This window comes from Eretmochelys imbricata, chromosome 1 (genome assembly GCF_965152235.1).
Source record: "Eretmochelys imbricata isolate rEreImb1 chromosome 1, rEreImb1.hap1, whole genome shotgun sequence".
NCBI classification, from domain to species: domain Eukaryota; kingdom Metazoa; phylum Chordata; order Testudines; family Cheloniidae; genus Eretmochelys; species Eretmochelys imbricata.
The window spans coordinates 352,046,910-352,068,969 of NC_135572.1; the positions used below are offsets into that span (position 1 = coordinate 352,046,910).

Below are 22,060 nucleotides of genomic sequence, written 5' to 3' on the forward strand. Positions count from 1 at the left end.
GGAGAGGGGAATCAGCACTCTTAGAAAATGCATGAGCACTCAGCTGAGTTCGAGTCTGCTCAGGCTTCTGAAAAAATCTAGGCTGAGATGTTTCAGAGGAGTCTACGGGATTCCACTGGTGGAGGTGGAGTCTGAAGGGAGGAGTCACAGGGCATGTCTACACTTACCTCCGGAGCGATAGATCCAGCGGGGGTCAATTTATCATGTCTACTGAAGATGTGATAAATAGACTGCCGAGCGCTCTCCCATCGACTCCGGTACTCCACTGGAGCGAGAAGCACAGGCGGAGTTGATGAGGGAGCGTCAGCAGTGAAGATACTGTGGTAAGTAGATCTAAGTACGTCAACTTCAGCTACGTTATTCACGTAGCTGGAGCTGCGTAACTTAGATCGACCCTGCCCTCCCGCTTACCCCAAGTGTAGACCAGGCCACAGAGAAAAGGGGCCATTTGTGGAAGATGCATGTCTAAAACTCCTTTGAAAAATCTCAACCCTAGCCCACACGATGGCATGCTCAGTCGTCTTCCATAGGTATGACAATAGTCTGCATCACACCCGCATCATTTCATCTTGTTTGCACACACTTCACTCAATACCTCTTTCCTTGCACAACCGTTTAAGGCAGGAAGTAGAGCTGCTACCCAAGACATTTAAGGAGCCTGAATGTGTTCCCTCAGATTTGAATTTGGACAGGACTCTGAGATTAATACCCCAGTACACCAGGAAAACAAATGTTGATGATCATAAGGCGTCAGGGTCTACATTTTAAACAGCACTCATTCTGGGGCATGAACGCAATACAGAACTGACTCAGAGGGAAGAGTGCCTCCTACCAGATAACCACAGCTTCTTGCAGCACCTGGCCCTTCCTTTGAGTTCTCTCATCCAAAGTCTGACCTGGTCTAGTGCTGCTTAGCTTGAGAATCAAGGCAAAATGACTACTTAAGCTCCCCTCAGTGCAGATAAGGGCTGTGCTTCAAGCACAACTGTTCAGCTGAGGACCAAACAAATCCCTTGCCCAACTTCACCGAAGCATTTCCAATGGGCAGGGAGACCTCAGAGATGTCTCTGAAGAAGGGAGGCTTTTCATGCAAAAATCAGCAATTTTCCTGTGAATCTCATTTAAGGCGCAAGAGATTAACAATTCACTCTGATTCTTTATGGATCCTCAGCCGTCGCTTACTGCAGACCAGGATTCTGCCAGCCATGTCTAGTTATGTGTTTTTATCAATTGTTATTGACGTTTTTCAATTATCTTCGTGACACTTCTTAAAATATATTTGTATATGAAAGGCGCTCAGTAAAGTTCTGTTCCACTTCATCTCATGCTGCGGTTCTCTCATGACTGATGGGCCAGTCCTTTCGAGCATAGCCTCAGAGAGGAGCAGAAGAGACAAGAGCCCCCCTTTCATTCCTGCATTCTACAGGGCTACTCCCTATTGCCCTGACTCAGCAAAGCAATTCATTCTATTTTATATAGATTCTTATACTATGCTAACCACTTTAGCATTTGAGTGTCTTCTAATAGTGCATGAAGCAATGTGACTAACATCTGTTAAGATTGGAGAACTCAAGTTCATCCCTATTCAGCAAAACACTAGTGCTTTACTTACCTCTTCTTAAATCTCTGCACCCATGGCCCTTTTACCAGCACCTTTGGGACACTATTCCAACACCCATTTACTCTTACTCTTAAGGATTTTCCCCTAACATCTAGCCAAACTTTTCTTTCCTTAGCTCCCATCCATTGCTTCTTGTCCTACCTGCCTCTAGCTACTATGACTAAACCCCCTTTAGTCATTTACAGTTTTACACATGTATTTCAGAATGCCTGTTACCCTTATATCTGGAATCTCTCCTGTACGTTTATCCTTCTACAAGGAAAAACCCCCAGAGAAAAATGAACTCTTTCCCTCCAAGTATTAGCATTACATTGTCGGTAATAATTAAACACATAATAAGTGTTTGTAGTATTGCATTTAGGATTTTATAGTGCCTTCCTTCCAAGGATCCCAAAGGGACTTTTATTTATAGATCTTTGTGAATTAAGGATCCGTAGCAGGTATGGAAGAATTATGCCTGTTTTACTGATGGAGAAACTGAGGCAGAGAAGTCCTTATCATCTGCCTGTCTGTCTTAAGGTTTTTCACTGATACCTATCATTGTAGTCTCTGAACATGCTCTATGTAACAGAGTCTGGCAATAGTAAAGTCCCTAGTGGACTCATTGCTTATTTGTATTGCAGTAGTGCCCAGAGACCCCATTCCTGGATCAGATTCAGGACCCCAGTGTGCTATGCTATGTACAGAGCTGCAAAAAGAATTGACAGTCCAAGTATGCGGCAGCAGGTGGAGTACAAAGTAACAGCGAGATAATGGCGATTGGTGGAATAAGCAGAGGTCACAGCACACCAGCTGTCTATCCTTTGTCAAGTGCAAGGAAGGGATACAAGCCAGATCTCCTTACCTTTCAGGATTGGGCTCTAACCACTAGACCATGCTTTCTCCGCATGGATTTTAGAGATGATGCTCATGTTCCCCTCAATACCTCATATTCCTAGCCTCCAGCGTAAAGGTTGCTCCCTCACTCTGAGTGTTTTATCTGCCAGGCCTAGTATTATGTTGGATGCCATTTCTGTGTATTCCCTCTAGCTTGCCTGTCTCTGTTGGTCCCCAGTGCAGAACTGGGGCGAAAGCAGGCCCATAAAATCCAGCAAGCTGAAGAGCCGCATACGAAGAAAAATTACACTTCTGCCCTGGAGCCTAAGCCAGCCATAGATCAGAGTGGAGCCATCCAATTAGACTCCCATTCAACAGATGGACTCAGCGTGGGCACGTGTCAGATGTTAGCGCTGCTAAGGTATGGACAGGGCTCTGGCAGTCTCCCATCCCTGGCTAATCCTGCTAGGAGCCATGCTTAGCCAGAAACCACTCCTTTTGCCTCTTTTACAGAAACAGCCACGGCCACCACAAAGCTGCCTTATCATTATGTTTTAATTGTTCATCAGGAAACCAGCGAGGAAGGAAAGAGCAGGTTAAAAGACTACGTTGATGTCAGTGATTCTGATACTACCCCTCTCCCACCCTCCCTGTCTCTCACTTCCCTTTCCCCTTCTGTGTATTTAGGGATTTACAGATCTTGGCATTTCACTTATTGGTATCAGACTCCAGTTTAGAGGCTCCAGGGTGTGGTGTGTACCCTTACAGTGGGAAATAAGCCAGTCTTCGGGATCCACCCTCTGGTACATGTGTAGGAATTACACATCCCTCTGAATAACCCACCATGTCAGAATTTCTCCTGACAAACAGCCACAGGGGGCTTTTCATCCAGCAGCCCTGCTGGATTTTTATAGAAGTCAGTTGCACCGTACAGTTGCAATTGGTCTATAACACCCTGCATGTGGCCTCCACTCCTATAGGTCTGAAAGGCTGGATACAATGCAGAATTCACACTCTGTCTGCCAGATAGATTTGACTGCGGGAGAACGGGAGAATTTACACCCATAACTCCCATTAGCATTAATGGAAATTTCAGGTGTTAAAAAAAATCCTCTGGAGAAGTAAAAGCAGACTAAGTGCTTAGTGTAGGCCCTGCCTTAAGATAATAAGCAAACAGATACAATAGCATTGTCTCATATTTATACTTTTTTTTTTTTCTTTTTTTACCAACTAGTCACTTAACTCACTGCTGAAATGCAGTCACCTTTGGGGTAGAACACAGCAGCTGCATGACAAACGGTTAGCACAGGATTTGAGGAAACGGACTGCATCCAATTGAAAATGCCAGTGCAGGAGGGGAACTAAAGTAGGCAAAAAGTAACTCAAATTTGGCCAGGATGCCCAGGCTCATGCCCCCACATGCTCAGAGCTACACGCCAGGGCTAATACGCCTGCTGTCAGTGCTCAGAGACCAAATTGGCAGGTACATTAGAAATATCAGAGGTCCATAGATTAGACAGGTTTCAAAGTAACAGCCATGTTAGTCTGTATTCGCAAAAAGAAAAGGAGTACTTGTGGCACCTTAGAGACTAACCAATTTATTTGAGCATGAGCTTTCATGAGCTACAGCTCACTTCATCGGATGCATACCGTGGAAACTGCAGCAGACTTTATATACACACAGAGATCATGAAACAATACCTCCTCCCACCCCACTGTCCTGCTGGTAATAGCTTATCTAAAGTGATCATCAAGTTGGGCCATTTCCAGCACAAATCCAGGTTTTCTCACCCTCCACCCCCCCACACAAATTCACTCTCCTGCTGGTGATAGCCCATCCAAAGTGACAACTCTCTACACAATGTGCATGATAATCAAGTTGGGCCATTTCCTGCACAAATCCAGGTTCTCTCACCCCCTCACCCCCCTCCCAAAAACCACACACACAAACTCACTATCCTGCTGGTAATAGCTCATCCAAAGTGACCACTCTCCCTACAATGTGCATGATAATCAAGGCGGGCCATTTCCTGCACAAATCCAGGTTTTCTCACCCCCCCACCCCCATACACACACAAACTCACTCTCCTGCTGGTAATAGCTCATCCAAACTGACCACTCTCCAAGTTTAAATCCAAGTTAAACCAGAACATCTGGGGGGGGAGGTAGGAAAAAACAAGGGGAAATAGGCTACCTTGCATAATGACTTAGCCACTCCCAGTCTCTATTTAAGCCTAAATTAATAGTATCCAATTTACAAATGAATTCCAATTCAGCAGTTTCTTGCTGGAGTCTGGATTTGAAGTTTTTTTGTTTTAAGATAGCGACCTTCATGTCTGTGATTGCGTGACCAGAGAGATTGAAGTGTTCTCCGACTGGTTTATGAATGTTATAATTCTTGACATCTGATTTGTGTCCATTTATTCTTTTACGTAGAGACTGTCCAGTTTGACCAATGTAAATGGCAGAGGGGCATTGCTGGCACATGATGGCATATATCACATTGGTGGATGTGCAGGTGAATGAGCCTCTGATAGTTTGGCTGATGTTATTAGGCCCTGTGATGGTGTCCCCTGAATAGAGATGTGGGCACAGTTGGCAACGGGCTTTGTTGCAAGGTTAAGTTCCTGGGTTAGTGGTTCTGTTGTGTGGTATGTGGTTGTTGGTGAGTATTTGCTTCAGGTTGGGGGGCTGTCTGTAGGCAAGGACTGGCCTGTCTCCCAAGATTTGTGAGAGTGTTGGGTCATCCTTTAGGATAGGTTGTAGATCCTTAATAATGCGTTGGAGGGGTTTTAGTTGGGGGCTGAAGGTGACGGCTAGTGGCGTTCTGTTATTTTCTTTGTTAGGCCTGTCCTGTAGTAGGTAACTTCTGGGAACTCTTCTGGCTCTATCAATCTGTTTCTTTACTTCCGCAGGTGGGTATTGTAGTTGTAAGAAAGCTTGACAGAGATCTTTTAGGTGTTTGTCTCTGTCTGAGGGGTTGGAGCAAATGCGGTTGTATCGCAGAGCTTGGCTGTAGATGATGGATCGTGTGGTGTGGTCAGGGTGACCACATGCCTCCAGCTTTCCATGCCTCCAGCTTTCATGCCTCCAGCTTTCACCCTTTTCACAGACATGAAGGTCGCTATCTTAAAACAAAAAAACTTCAAATCCAGACTCCAGCGAGAAACTGCTGAATTGGAATTCATTTGCAAATTGGATACTATTAATTTAGGCTTAAATAGAGACTGGGAGTGGCTAAGTCATTATGCAAGGTAGCCTATTTCCCCTTGTTTTTTCTTACCCCCCCCCCAGATGTTCTGGTTTAACTTGGATTTAAACTTGGAGAGTGGTCAGTTTGGATGAGCTATTACCAGCAGGAGAGTGAGTTTGTGTGTGTATGGGGGTGGGGGGGTGAGAAAACCTGGATTTGTGCTGGAAATGGCCCACCTTGATTATCATGCACATTGTAGGGAGAGTGGTCACTTTGGATGAGCTATTACCAGCAGGATAGTGAGTTTGTGTGTGTGGTTTTTGGGAGGGGGGTGAGGGGGTGAGAGAACCTGGATTTGTGCAGGAAATGGCCCAACTTGATTGTCATGCACATTGTGTAGAGAGTTGTCACTTTGGATGGGCTATCACCAGCAGGAGAGTGAATTTGTGTGGGGGGGTGGAGGGTGAGAAAACCTGGATTTGTGTTGGAAATGGCCCAACTTGATGATCACTTTAGATAGGCTATTACCAGCAGGACAGTGGGGTGGGAGGAGGTATTGTTTCATATTCTCTGTATGTATATAAAGTCTGCTGCAGTTTCCACGGTATGCATCCGATGAAGTGAGCTGTAGCTCACGAAAGCTTATGCTCAAATAAATTGGTTAGTCTCTAAGGTGCCACAAGTACTCCTTTTCTTTTTATAGATTAGACAGATGCCTTTGGAATGCTAATGATTATAAGCAGTCAAGACCTTGACTTTCCTCCTCACCCAAAATACAGCAGCAGAGTACACCCAAGTACCATGTTGGGACACTGAGTCAGTCCCAACTCAGGAGGCAGACCAATGCCTATTGAATTACCTGCTGCCTCTGGATTTACCTCAGAAGACTCTCATGCAGATACCAGTCGGGCCTGAGTCCAGTTAGCTAAGATACCAGATGAAAGCAGAAAAACAAGGGGCCTGGTTGTCATTTACACAGAGGCCACCTTTCACCACCCTACCAATGTAAAATGGCCCTTAGCATGGTGTCAATATAATTCACTTCCATTGGAAAGCCCCTTTACACTGTGAGAGTGGAGTAAGGTAGCCTCAATGCCAATGAGAGTCAGATTCAAGATGATGTGATGCATAGAGGCAGAAAGGAATTACCTACCCAAACTCAATGTCTCTCTCCCCATCTATGTACCCTGGGAACTCCACATTCAAACAACCCCGAATTTGGACCAACCCCCAGACATTGATGAGGAACAGCTATTTCCCTGGCAACCTGAGTCACCATGTGGATTTTCCATCACTTAGGAAAACCCCAACTAATTTGGATTGGTCTCTTCTGGAGAATGTCACTGTAGTCTCTGTCCGTTCTGCTCAGCTGGCCTTGACAAGATAATTTGTTTCCTTTTGAGAAACTGGCTCTTGGTAGAATTCAGATGAGCCTTTCAGGGCCCTTTATCCTCTCAGGTACTCCCCACATCCCAAGCATATCTCAGCGGGGAGGAGAAGGACAGGAGAAGGCACACTTTTGGTTCAAGTGGGACATGGTCATTGTGAAAGGTAGCATAGGAAGCTGCTACCAGCCCAAGCCTTAACTGTTATTCTCCAAGTCCCTGTCTGATGAAAAATAATTCAAATAAATAAATTACTTTTGTTTCCAGAAAATCTATAAAACCTCCCCCCATCAGGTGCTGTCAGAAATAGTAATTCTCTATGGTCACATATTACTTCCTCGCCACCTTGCTAGGAGACGTATCATAATCCTCATTTTACAGAAGGGAAAATGGAAACACAGATGTGGATGTGACCTACTTGTCCAGGGTCACACAGAGAGTCTACGGCAGAGCCTTGAGTAATGGAAGTGTGTGCAGTGCTTTGAAGATAGAAACCACTCTACAAGTGCTGAGATGGACATATCTGTCTGCAGTGGGCTCTTGGGGAGCCACAAACAGCACAGTGTCAGCCAGCCAGAGAAGCAGGACTAAGTGGGAACAGAAGATGGAGGAAGCGATGTGGAAGGGCAGTTGGCAGCAGCTAACTGTGGCACCCTGAGAAAGCAAGAAGCGCTAATGAACAATGTCAAGAGCCAAAGCAAAAAGCAGCAAGTCTCAGAGTGACACGTTTGGGGGCGATATGTTTTTTAAGAAGCTGTCCACCTCCGCTGGCTTGATTGGAGAGTTTTAATTAGCAGCACTTATAGTGCCATTAAATACAGAGAGCAAAACACATTCACTGTCCAGGCAAGAGTATCGGGCAGCAGAACATGCTGAGGAAAAGGGGAACGGAAGGGAAAAAAGGCCTGGGCTCATTTGGTAGTCTCTCTCTCTCTATCCTTTTCTCCCCAGAACAATCAAATAATAAAGTAAGTCTCTAACACGCTGCAGCATATATTTTCTGTTTATTCACCTGCCATGTGACTGCAATTGTATTATTACAATTCAAATAGGCCAATATCAGAGAGCAGCCTCTCTCCGGCACCAGATGAGGTGGAGGCAAAAGATACATGTTTTTAACCTCTTTGGTGCTCTTGTCAGGAGGTCTGGCGCACAGGAAGGGAAACAGTGCTCATACTGTCCCACATTAAGCACATGCTTAAATTTCATTGAGGTCAGTAACAAAGAACGGGACAAACTATATAGAGGTGTAGAAATCAGTCACCGCCTATCCAGCAAGCTTTAAAGAACCCCCTCCTAACATAGTATCAGGGGAGCCACTAGGGGGGATGAATGCAGCCAGGGAAAGCATGCAGCCTCTGTGCTGGAATGCCCTGCAGCAGTGCCCTGCATATCTCAGCCATTTCTGGAGTGTCCATCACTGTAGCATTTAGGCACAGAAGCTATTGATGGGATGATAAAGTGACGGGATTGTGGGGGGCGGAGGGGGGGAATCATAACCCTGCAAAACGAGAGTTGATCTTACCCTCTCCCACTTCAGTACTCTCCTTCCTATCTGGGAATCTCAAGCTATGTTACACGGACCGATGAATGAAACCTCAACATCCCTGTGAGCTAGGGAGGTATCACTGTCCCCATTTGACACATGGGGAAACTGAGGCACCTCTACGTTATGTGACCTGCCCACAGTCACAAAGGGAAGAGCCAGGAAGAGTAAGCAGATTATCTGGCTTCCAGACCCTTGATCATGCCTCCCCTACTGTTTGTATTGAATGCCTACAAAACAACATGTACTGCACTTAGATACCCTGATGACAGGCCTCAGAGGTGAGCTCACCATGGGGAATCCTAGATGACAAAGTGTTGTAAAACCCTATCACAACTACCTCCTGAAAAATTCTACCTCCAGCCACAGTAACTCCTGGCTATAAGGTGTTAACTGCACTGTGTTACAAGCACCAAATAAAAGGGTGATGGATTTATAGGTAGTCATAGGACTCCCAACTCCGGTCTGCAAGCCTGTTCTTCTAGAGGTAGCTCAAGACACATTCCACAGAGTCAGGCTCCTAGCCCAAGAGCTGTGCCAGCAGGAGGTGGGGAGGGAAATGGCTCGCATGGTGAGCAGTATGGCCCAAGGTGGTGGTAGTTAGCACCTCTGCTGTACTGCAGAGGAATATCATTTTCCATGTAATCCTTGGCTCTCAAATGCAGTGAGTGCCAGACGCTCACAATTAGCTTGAAAAAATGTCTCTGAGACACATCCGGTCAGAAACGTCTGGCTGGATATTTTGTGGGTTTGATTTAGGAGCTGATTTTTTTATAATAGCTAATTAGGTAGATTTCTCGAGCAGTAATTTCAAATCTGCTAATTATCCCATCAGCTGAATAAGAAAAAGAAAATCTCTCCCTCCTTGTTACCCAGGCACTAGTGAAAAATATTAAAGATTGACAAGCTGCCAGTCACAAAATGAACCCTAGGAATTAACTCCACGGTGGGCTCTTAATTCAATTGTCTCTACTCTCCAGATGCTTCATGAGCGACCTGCAGGCAAGTGGTCTTTCCATCCAGCTCTGCTTGAAACTGATGCCTCAAAATGACACATTTACATTAAGAATAATACTGACTATAACAGTTGTTATTTGTCTCCCTGCTTTGGGGCTAAATATGATCTAGAGCAGGGGTCCCAATGGGGGGCATTATGGGAGGTTTAGGCCTTCCCTTGCAGCATTGGCCATGGCTGGAGATAGACTACCAGACCACTGGCATATTTAATCTGAGCTGCTGTATTTGATTTAGGATACCCAACCAGCTGTCTCATTGGACAATTCCAACAGAGCAGAATCCTGAAGTCAGACAAGATGCATCACTGCTCTGGCTTGGCAATTCATATATTCTTATATATACAGGGCGTCAACCTAGTCCTAAGAGATCCGTCACGTGGTGCCAGTGCTCGACCTCTTGGAAACCCAGAAGTTGCTCTCCGACACTCTCCTGTGCAGCAGGTGATGCTGGCCAGCCATCCTGAATTGCATAGGATAGACTGGTTAAAGTCAAACCTAGCCATCAAAATTTAGGCTGTCCGGTAACCCTGGCTCTGGTCTGTTTGGAAGGAAGTTCTGAGCCTTCTGTTTAAATTAAATTAGTCACTCAATGTATGATTTACACCAGGGGTGGCCAACCTGTGGCTCCGGAGCCATATGTGGCTCTTCAGAAGTTAATATATAGTTAAAATATGTATAATATATATATAGCTCCTTGTCTAGGCACCGACTCTGGGGCTGGAGCTACAGACGCCAACTTTCCAGTGTGCTGGGGGATGCTCACTGCTCAACCCCTGGCTCTGCCTCAGGCCCTGCCCCAACACTCATAGAATCATAGAATCATAGAATCATAGAATATCAGGGTTGGAAGGGACCCCTGAAGGTCATCTAGTCCAACCCCCTGCTCGAAGCAGGACCAATTCCCAGTTAAATCATCCCAGCCAGGGCTTTGTCAAGCCTGACCTTAAAAACTTCCAAGGAAGGAGATTCCACCACCTCCCTAGGTAACGCATTCCAGTGTTTCACCACCCTCTTAGTGAAAAAGTTTTTCCTAATATCCAACCTAAACCTCCCCCACTGCAACTTGAGACCATTACTCCTCGTTCTGTCATCTGCTACCATTGAGAACAGTCTAGAGCCATCCTCTTTGGAACCCCTTTTCAGGTAGTTGAAAGCAGCTATCAAACCCCCCCTCATTCTTCTCTTCTGCAGGCTAAACAATCCCAGCTCCCTCAGCCTCTCCTCATAAGTCATGTGTTCTAGACCCCTAATCATTTTTGTTGCCCTTCGCTGGACTCTCTCCAATTTATCCACATCCTTCTTGTAGTGTGGGGCCCAAAACTGGACACAGTACTCCAGATGTGGCCTCACCAATGTCGAATAGAGGGGGACGATCACGTCCCTCGATCTGCTCGCTATGCCCCTACTTATACATCCCAAAATGCCATTGGCCTTCTTGGCAACAAGGGCACACTGCTGACTCATATCCAGCTTCTCGTCCACTGTCACCCCTAGGTCCTTTTCCGCAGAACTGCTGCCTAGCCATTCAGTCCCTAGTCTGTAGCGGTGCATTGGATTCTTCCGTCCTAAGTGCAGGACCCTGCACTTATCCTTATTGAACCTCATCAGATTTCTTTTGGCCCAATCCTCCAATTTGTCTAGGTCCTTCTGTATCCTATCCCTCCCCTCCAGCGTATCTACTACTCCTCCCAGTTTAGTATCGTCCGCAAATTTGCTGAGAGTGCAATCCACACCATCCTCCAGATCATTTATGAAGATATTGAACAAAACCGGCCCCAGGACCGACCCCTGGGGCACTCCACTTGACACCGGCTGCCAACTAGACATGGAGCCATTGATCACTACCCGTTGAGCCCGACAATCTAGCCAGCTTTCTACCCACCTTATAGTGCATTCATCCAGCCCATACTTCCTTAACTTGCTGACAAGAATACTGTGGGAGACCATGTCAAAAGCTTTGCTAAAGTCAAGAAACAATACATCCACTGCTTTCCCTTCATCCACAGAACCAGTAATCTCATGATAAAAGGCGATTAGATTAGTCAGGCATGACCTTCCCTTGGTGAATCCATGCTGGCTGTTCCTGATCACTTTCCTCTCATGCAAGTACTTCAAGATTGATTCTTTGAGGACCTGCTCCATGATTTTTCCAGGGACTGAGGTGAGGCTGACTGGCCTGTAGTTCCCAGGATCCTCCTTCTTCCCTTTTTTAAAGATTGGCACTACATTAGCCTTTTTCCAATCATCCGGGACTTCCCCGGTTCGCCACGAGTTTTCAAAGATAATGGCCAATGGCTCTGCAATCACAGCCGCCAATTCCTTCAGCACTCTCGGATGCAACTCGTCCGGCCCCATGGACTTGTGCACGTCCAGCTTTTCTAAATAGTCCCTAACCACCTCTATCTCCACAGAGGGCTGGCCATCTCTTCCCCATTTTGTGATGCCCAGCGCAGCAGTCTGGGAGCTGACCTTGTTAGTGAAAACAGAGGCAAAAAAAGCATTGAGTACATTAGCTTTTTCCACATCCTCTGTCACTAGGTTGCCTCCCTCATTCAGTAAGGGGCCCACACTTTCCTTGGCTTTCTTCTTGTTGCCAACATACCTGAAGAAACCCTTCTTGTTACTCTTGACATCTCTCGCTAGCTGCAGCTCCAGGTGCGATTTGGCCCTCCTGATTTCATTCCTACATGCCTGAGCAATATTTTTATACTCTTCCCTGGTCATATGTCCAACCTTCCACTTCTTGTAAGCTTCTTTTTTATGTTTAAGATCCGCTAGGATTTCACCGTTAAGCCAAGCTGGTCGCCTGCCATATTTACTATTCTTTCGACACATCCGGATGGTTTGTCCCTGTAACCTCAACAGGGATTCCTTGAAATACAGCCAGCTCTCCTGGACTCCTTTCCCCTTCAAGTTAGTCCCCCAGGGGATCCTGGCCATCCGTTCCCTGAGGGAGTCGAAGTCTGCTTTCCTGAAGTCCAGGGTCCGTATCCTGCTGCTTACCTTTCTTCCCTGCGTCAGGATCCTGAACTCAACCAACTCATGGTCACTGCCTCCCAGATTCCCATCCACTTTTGCTTCCCCCACTAATTCTTCCCGGTTTGTGAGCAGCAGGTCAAGAAAAGCGCCCCCCCTAGTTGGCTCCTCTAGCACTTGCACCAGGAAATTGTCCCCTACGCTTTCCAAAAACTTCCTGGATTGTCTATGCACCGCAGTATTGCTCTCCCAGCAGATATCAGGAAAATTAAAGTCACCCATGAGAATCAGGGCATGCGATCTAGTAGCTTCCGTGAGCTGCCGGAAGAAAGCCTCATCTACCTCATCCCCCTGGTCCGGTGGTCTATAGCAGACTCCCACCACTACATCACTCTTGTTGCTCACACTTCTAAACTTAATCCAGAGACACTCAGGTTTTTCTACAGTTTCGTACCGGAGCTCTGAGCAGTCATACTGCTCCCTTACATACAGTGCTACTCCCCCACCTTTTCTGCCCTGCCTGTCCTTCCTGAACAGTTTATAACCATCCATGACAGTACTCCAGTCATGTGAGTTATCCCACCAAGTCTCTGTGATTCCAATCACATCATAGTTCCTTGACATCACCAGGACCTCCAGTTCTCCCTGCTTGTTTCCAAGGCTACCCCTTCCCGCCCCCTCCCCTGAGCCTGCTGTGCCCTTGCTCCTTCTCCTCTGAACCTCCTGCACACCACGAAACAGCTGATCAGGAGGTGCAGGGAGGGAGGGGGAGGCGCTGATCAGCGGGGCTGCCGATGCGTGGGAGGCGCTGGGAGCCGGGGGCAGGGAGCTGATGGGGGGCTGCTGACGTATTACTGTGGCTCTTTGGCAACGTACATTGGTAAATTCTGGCTCCTTCTCAGGCTAAGGTGGGCCACCCCTGGTTTATACAGTGGCCGAATTGAGGATTAACCTTTTGGAGACTATGCTTCCATAGCTCTTTACTTATTAAAAGCACCACAGAAACATTAACTAAATCCTCAGAACACCACCGTACGTACCACTGTCCTATTCTACAGACTGCGGTATTTAGGCAAACAAGGTAAGAAAACATTTTCAAAAATAGCCACTCATTTTCAATGCCTTGATTTTTGGCTGCCCAAGTCAAGAGGCCTAAAGCTGGATTTCCGGAAGTGCTGAGCACTCATAACTTCATGTGAAGTTAGTGGAAGTTACTGGGTACTCAGTACCTCTGGAAGTCAGTCCATTTATTTAGGTGCCTAAATATGAACTTAGGAGCCCAACTTTAGGCCCCCATTTTAGGAAATGTTTGGTCTTTGTCCACACAGTACAGCAGTACTGGAATGCAGCCACTTCTGGTGTAGAGGTAGGCAGACAGCGTGCACTCAGCATGCTGTACAACAAGGGTGAGAGGAGAAATACTTGGTAAAGAAGATGAGGTTAAACCTCATCTCTTAAATTCATAGATTTTAAGGCCAGAAGGGACCTGTAGATCATCTAATTTCTCCTCCATTGTATTCTCCCAGAGCAGACAGGACTCCAGTTTTTAAAGTCTCATCTGCAAGACTTATACACAAGCACGGTCATGGAAGGATAAGTTGGTCCTGCTGCATTTTGAACCTGTGGCTGCAAAGCATGTATTAGTTGCAAGCCTGAAGCTTAGCGCACTAAAGCCATCTCCCTCTGGCTAAGGCCACCATGTCTTATCATCTGATCTGAGCATTCTGAAGGACTGAACACCTCCTACACAGTTAGGAGGCGAAGGTCAAGTCATGTACCACTGAAAAAGGAATTTCCTTTAGATCTGCAGTTAGTTCCTTGATGACCTCATTTCACGAGATATTAATAATCACACAGATACAAGAGCGGCAAAGCATACCATTTGTGGCAGATTTCTCAGACTCTTTCCCAAGGACAAACTCATTCACTGCTAAAAATCAGCATATTTGCCCAATTCCCCAAATATAATGCATTAAAACACATAACAAATGCTTCTAAAAAAAGAAAAATCTCAACCCAATATTTGTGTGGTTTAAAAAGCAAAGTGTAGATCCCCAGTTACAAATACTAGCATGATTCAGGTAAGATAATGTGAAGCAATGTCCATATTGGAATCTGATCAGAATAGTGGGGCTAATATCGGTACTCTGGAGTAAACTACCCCTGAATCTTTAATTACCAGAAGTAGAGTCATGGTCTCAGTTTTATATCTCATTGGAAAGATGGCACCCCAGAGCTCTTAACATCACACTGCTGCTGTACTGACTCAGAGGAAAAATCTACTGACTCATCAACACCTCTGTTCCTACAACACCTGTGTGTTCCTTGGGATTTCCCTTTCGTGCAGCTCATCTCTGCATAGCTTATGAAGTAGGAGAAGATCACAGTGCAAGGTGATATGGCTGCAGGCCAGCAATGGCTTTATCACCTAAGTAACTGAACAGGAATAGTTTTGTCTGTACCTGTGAAGAATCTAAAACCAAAAATAAGTCAGGCGTCACAGTCCAAAAGTAAAAAAAGAAAAGAAAAGGGTTCTATTTACTTCCTTCCATACTAAAGAGACCATCCCCAAACACTCCCTGTGGAGGAGACAGGCTTCAGAGTAGCAGCCGTGTTAGTCTGTATCCGCAAAAAGAAAAGGAGGACTTGTGGCACCTTAGAGACTAACAAATTTATTAGAGCATAAGCTTCCGTGAGTCCGATGAAGTGGGCTGTAGCTCACGAAAGCTTATGCTCTAATAAATTTGTTAGTCTCTAAGGTGCCACAAGTCCTCCTTTTCTTTTTCCTGTGGAGACAGCGACCCAGAAGGCCTACAGCAGCAGCTACTCCCAGACAGCCTGAGACATGGAAACCTGCTTCACTAGCAGAGGGAATTCTACACAGGCCATTAGGGCTAGCCTGGAAAGCAACCTTTCCCCTCCACCAGCAGATATGGACAGAGGTGGATCTGTCTCACATTTCCCCGAAGGGATGAGTCTCTCAAGCTGTCCAGGTGAACTCAGAGTTGAGAGGACATCATCTAACTGCTCCCAAGTTCTATGACAAACGAGCCAACCTTCCACTCCTTACAGTAGAAGCCAATATATTCGGAGCATGGCCTCTGGTGGCCCATCTATTCGTTTAAAATCAACACAGGATACTCATTAGAGCAGATCAGAAGACAAAACCAGCTTTGGTTGCTATGCCATCTGCAGACCACAATGAGGCTGCGTCTGTATGTCTGCAGAATGTAAAGCGTTAAGATTCCAAAGGCCCCACTCTTACTTTCCACTGTTAACAGGAAAAGAAATTAAGAAACTGAACAAAAAAAGATGGGGGGCGGGCTGGGGGGGGAACAACAGGGCTGATTCAAGGAAGCCTGTTTCTGTTGTAACCTGTCCATTAAAAAGCTGGGCTGGAGTGTAATTCATCCTCCTTCATTAGCGTCTATACCCCATTCAGCACATTTTCAAACTGAGGAGACAGCACTAATAAAACGTGCATGACCCAGAAGACTTCCTGCAAAGCCCGTGGTCAGTTGGAGCTGGGACTTTATGGAGCAGCCTGGCAAGGTGAGAGTGGGAGGAGGCTGGTTGGGGACTAGAGTCTTAGGGTTTGTTTGTTTTTTTAAATACTCTATTAACCCGCAGGCTGGAAAAAATAATAAGAAATAAATATAGACCCATTAAGCTACTTAGAAGAAAACTCACTGCACCTCTGTCTCACTGACAGCTGCCAGTTTTCTGCCAGTTGCACTAGCCTGGGAAAGAAAGGGAGGAGGAAGAAACAGAAGAAAAACAACTGTGTGAAACACTGAAATAACAAGAGCTGATCTGATTGTATTTCCTGGCAGCTAGTCCTTGACGTGTGTTTAGAGGGAGGGGGTGAGTGTAATGCAAACATGTAATAAAAGTAAGGCAAATATATAGCAAAAAAAGGGAGGGGGAATTGCAGGAAAATGGGAATGGAAGGATTTTTCTTCAGTGTGAGAGAGATGTGCTGGAAGCCAACGTTTGTAAACACTAAGTAAATCAGAATTCATTTTAGGCCATCTCGACTCCCTTCACCCCCTCCCTGCAGGTAGGCTTTTCCAAAGCTTGCCAGTGTTTTGATGTTGAAATTGATAGCTATTTCCTGATAAAAGTTGGTGATGAAAAGCCCTTGATGTAGCCCTGCATAATGGTGTGTTCCCATTCAGCACCCATGACACAGCGTTAGATTTTTCACAGATTATCCCTATGAGATGTGGCCTTCTGAGAGAACATCACTAACACAACAGAACATGGGCCAATGGAACATCCAGGATGTATTCTTATGGGATGATGTCTTCTGACAGAACCTTCAAGGCAAATGTACAATGTACAATTAGAGGGAGTTCAGAGACGGGTGATGAGAATGATCAAGGGCCTGCAGAAACTCTCCTATGAAGAGGGATTGAAAAGGTGGGGATTAGTTACTGTAGAAAGGAAGCGAACCAGAAACAACATCTTAAAAGAATATAACGAATGAATGGTATCAAGAAAGTAGTTCGGGAGCTTCTGTTCTCCCTGCCTGATAAAAACACAAGAACAAGGGGACAGTAAATGAAATTAAAAGTTGGGAAATAGCAAACTGATACAAGGAAATATTTTTTCACACAGTGTTTATTAGGCTGCGGAACTCACTGCCACAGGAAATCATTGAGCCCAAGAATTTGGTAAGATTCAAAAAGAGATTGGACATTTCTATGGATAAGAATATTCAGAGTTAGAATAGTTAATACTAACATATTTTGGAAGAGAAATTAAGCCTCATGCTTCAGGGTTTAAACTAATCTCTATTATGGATTAGGAGGAGACCTAATGTGGGGGAGGGGCAGATTATCTCACATCTGCCTAATGCAGGGTTTCTTGCACCTTCCTTTAAAACACCTGGTGCCTGGCACAGTCAGAAACAGGTATTGGGCTAAATGGGCCTGATCCACTACGCCCATGTTCCTGTGTTATGTGTGCCTATGGAACATCCATGATGTAGCTCTATAGGACAAGGTCTGCTGATAGCACATCCATGACACAGTATAACATGTCCCAATGGACCCTTCATGACACAGCACTATGTGACGATATATGCTAACAGGACACCTCCATGGTAGCACTAAGCCATTCTGCATGCCAACAGAATGTAGTCATTTTGTAATTCTACCTGACAACATACCCTTGGGACACCTGTATCATAGTGCTACCTGATGCCCTACAGAGCATTCATGCCATGGCTCTACATGCCATTACGTTATGGTCTCCACACCCCCAGACAAGCATTAACACATCAACCTCAAGATGCCTGCTTCCCATGAAACAAAATTACTGCTGTCAGATTTCATGGGCTGGCTCATTTCACAGAAATAGAGGACTTGCCAAACCAGAAGAGAACAATGGTCCATCTCTGTCTCTGGAGACAGTGACCCATATAGGGGGAAACAAAAAACCTGTCGTAGCTATACAGTATTGCACTGAGGGAGAAGTGATGGTGTGCGGGCAGATTTTCTTCCTGACTCCAGTTTGGGATCAGTTAATGCCTTCGAACATGAAATCCTTTGTAATTCCCACTTTAGCGAGCGTAGTAGCTGATGGTTTTTCTTATTCATATTGGATGTGGCCTCCTTTGCTAGGTAAGTACTGTAGGAGGCAAGGTGAAGGGGAGAGCTGTGTCAACAGGCTGGCAGTGTCCACTGCCAGTGAAGCTTGATCCAGGAAGAGCCTTTCCATTTCCAGTACTCCAGACTGGCATGGAAGCAGTTCACAGCTGTGATTAACCTCTCCCCTAGCCTGTCACCTAGGAGTCTCATGCTCTGCCTACCCCCTCCTTTGCTTCAGGGCCTGGGCTGCCTTATTTCTTATACGGGATGGGAGGAGCTTTGGGTGGAAACGTGTTGTCATGCTATCACATGGCATTTCGCTACCCCTTAGGTTTGCTGGCTCCAAATTCTCATCCACTTCCAAGCCGCTCCATCTAACCATTGCGCATTAGATCCCGCAGAGGGATAGCTACCTGAAGGGGAGCATGGCTGTAGCACATGAAACCTCAGGCCCCTGTGGAAGACAGACTCAAAACATACGGTCAGCAGCTTCTAGTTCTTGGATTCTCCCCAGCCCTGCAGCTGCTGCTCACATTGCTAAGGCAGCCTGGCCCATGCTGTACCACTGTACAAGAGCTCCCATGCACAAGCTGACAAAAATCCCTCCTGTGGAATCCCTCTGTGAACCTACTGCACGCGAACACAAGAGAGCAACAGGATACAACCAGGGATGGGAAGAGAATCCAAACCCTCCACCTTTCCTCCTGCACCGTTCGTTTGCTAACATCCGTCTCTCCCTCCATCAGCTGTCACAGTTCTTCCCTCCTCTCATTTCATCCTCCCACATCCCATTCTGGTTGATCCCCTCCTGTCTCCCGCTTCCTCACCCTCTGCTTTCCATCTCTCGTCCCTTCTCCCCCATTCTGTTTTAATTGGCTTCTCCAGATCACCCTATTTCCTGGCCTCTGAACCTTCCGCCAGAGCCGAATGGCCTGTGACTTCCCCTCGCCTCCGGATCTAAACCCTGTCATTGCTAACCTGCTACAGAAGTCAGCAGAATGAGAAGCGTGGGGGAGGAAAGAGAGGAACGTACTAGCCACAACTCCTCAGCCAGCCTCAGTCTGCAGCATTCAATTCCCAGCCCGGCCGCTGACCTACTGGGTGACTATGGACAAATCACTTCCTCTCTCTCTCTGCGTCGTTTCTCCACGGGGGGTAATATTGTCTTTCCCCACCCTTTGCCTTATCTATTTACATTCTAATCTCTTAAGGGAAGGAACCGTCTGTCACTACGTGTCTGGCTCCTATCACAATGGCTGGATGATTTTGGTCAGCTGCTACCTTCATACAAATCAAAAGAGACTTATCTCCCACAGAACCCCAATTCCAGACTGAGCTGTGGTGCTGAAGGGGCCGTCAAGCCCAGGGAGTCTGAGTAGGTGAGAGACATCTTAGCATGAAGTCTCTGGGTCTTCATCTGGGGTCCTATGGTGTCAGTGCTTGCCCCCCGGACTCTGTATTGAGTTCACTGACAGCTGTTTGCCAACGGAAAGCAAGCTGCCCTGGCTCTGACTCCTTGTGCAAGTTGCCTGCTCTTATGCTGCTGTTTTCCATTGATAAGCCATCTGGAGATCAGCATTTACAACTAATTCATTTATGAGGCAAGGAGGCTTATAGGGAGCTGTGTGTAGGGGGCATCTCTGCAGGCACAGTGCTACGCATGGGATTGTCTTCTGGTTGAGCACCTCGCTTATTGCAATTCAGTGTAGGCAGGAGGCTGGGGAGGGCAGGTAGGCGAAGCAAAAAGGGGCACTAGTTTTGGGTCTCTCTTTATTGACAGTCTCAGCAGAGAGGGCAGGCACTGAATGGGCCCTAGAGAGATTGGACCCTCTTTTCCCTAGAGGTGGTGGCTCTGGGTCAGATTTGAGGCATGTCTGCAGTGTGGGGAAAGCTTCCGCTGTTGTTGTCTGTGCTGTACATGGGCTGTGGATACACAGGTGTCAGTCCCTGGAGCCATCCCTCCTGCACCTTTCCCCTGCGCTAACTTCGCTTGAATGCGAAAAGGGGATAGCCCCAGGTTGGGGAGTAGGCTTCATCTCATGTTAAATTATATTCTTTGCCATTAACCTCTTGCTTGTATATAGCTGCCCCTTTACATAGCCAATATTTGGGGCCTTCTTGGGTTGTTTCAACTAGGAAGAGAAATTGATGATACACGTCAGGTATTTCTTTGGTGCTGTCCTATTTATTTGCAAAGGATGGACACACAGTCCAGCTTCCCTGGAAACAAGAGGAACAAAAAGGAGGCAGTTCTCTTGTTCAGAAATCCAAGTCTGCCTCTCCTGCAAGTCCTGGGCCCCCAGAAAACTCTCTTTCAGCTTCCTCCCATGGCCACATTCCCCACAGCTTCTCTTGCTCTCTCCTGGCTTTTCCCTTGTGCTTTGCCTCTTTCTGTTTGCTTTCTGTCTCTCTCACAGCCAGACACACATTAATGCAGGGTCTGAGGCATTAATCTGTTGCGATCTGTTCATAGGGAAACCACTTAGTCTACATGGCTTAGCTTCTGCTCAGACCTTGCCATGCCGGCCAGTACTTTGAGTGATGGCTTCTATAGTTTCAGCTCTCACTACACAAAGAGACACTTAATTTCTCCTTCTGTTTAGCCTAAATGCAGGGTGCTTAGTACACCCATCAGCTCTAACCAGGTCTGTGACCTGAGGGGCAGCTATTAACATCTTCCAGCATAACAATATATACATAAGTCCTTTGTAGTATGTGGCCAGTCTATCTTGGAGACCTCCTCTCTCCTATTCTTGTACCCTGGCAGTTGAGATCAGGATGGGGTGCGAAGGCAGTCCCTAGATATGTTCATCTGGAGTCAGGGCCTGCGTAGCAGAGAGCTCTGGATCACACCCCTCCATGAGCTGGTGCTGGAGTTTTGTGTGGCCTTTCAGGAAGCACTGACAAGCTTGTTTGTCCAGGCTTCTTCTAAGGGGGGTGGGCTGAGTGGGGAGCGTCTCAGTTTGTGCGATGGGGCAAATATTGACACTAGCTCAGCTGGAATCGTATGCCTCTAGCCACTGATTCTCCTCTCATCTGATCTGGTTTTGTAATGGAGTCACTCCAGTGACTTCAGTGGGATTATTGTTGACCACTGGCATCCCTAGAGATTAGGGATATAGTAAGTGAAATTTCAGAGGCAGAAACAGGAGGATCAAATTGCTGCGCAGGCCTGAGATAACCAGAGCACTGGTTTTGGGGGGACAGTTCTATTTCAGCCTCCTACGTGCCTCCCTTCCCCTCTCCGTTGCGATCGGTTAATGCCAACGCCCCACCCCTTTGCGACTCCGAGCTCTTCTTCCTTCTCAAGCGCCTGGATCCATGGTGCAAATCGTCTAGCTGGCCTTGCCCAGACTGGCAGCTGTCAGATGTTCCACATTTTCTAGAGCAGACTTGTCAGGCAGCTGTTTCCGGAGTCTATCCTTCTCCCCTCCTTATATCTGGGTAGAAACATATTTTGACAGGCCAGTGATGCAGAAAATAACTTTCTGCTACCGAACTGCTGCATCCCTTGACCCCAATTAGAATGCGGTGTATGTAAAAGTGTCAGCTCCCAGCTTTCTCTCTCCCTCTGATCTTCCTAACCAAAATACTCATTGTCCAAGCCATGCCTGAGCAGTTCAGGGTGCGAAAAAATTGCCGAGGTGTCTAAACATAGGTATGGCCAGACTGGATCAGCCCAGCGGTCCATCTGATTCTGTCTCTAACAGTGGCCAGCATGAGCTGCTTCAGAACAAGATAATACAGGACACCTTGCAGCCAGTACTTCTGGGATAACCTGCCCCAAGGAAAGCTTTTCCTCCTGACCCCTTCAGTTAGAGGTTGGCCTGGGGCCTGAAGCATGAGGGTTTACATCCATTCCAAAAAAAATTGGGGGGTGGGGGGTTCTGTATATTTACTGTTCTACCTGCTA

General features: G+C 46.5%; 1 protein-coding gene across 6 annotated transcripts in view; it reads right to left on the reverse strand.

Moving 5' to 3' along the window:
• Nucleotides 1–22,060, reverse strand: part of PLXNA4 (plexin A4) — a 582,733-nt gene that overhangs the window by 456,813 nt on the left and 103,860 nt on the right. The window contains exon 4 of one of the 6 annotated variants that reach the window (XM_077807905.1): nt 15,350–15,364. The exons of the other annotated variants lie outside the window; for them this stretch is intronic. Within the exon in view, the coding sequence (XP_077664031.1) occupies nt 15,350–15,364 (15 nt within the window). The remainder of the gene's footprint in view (nt 1–15,349; nt 15,365–22,060) is intronic. 6 annotated transcript variants of the gene reach the window in all.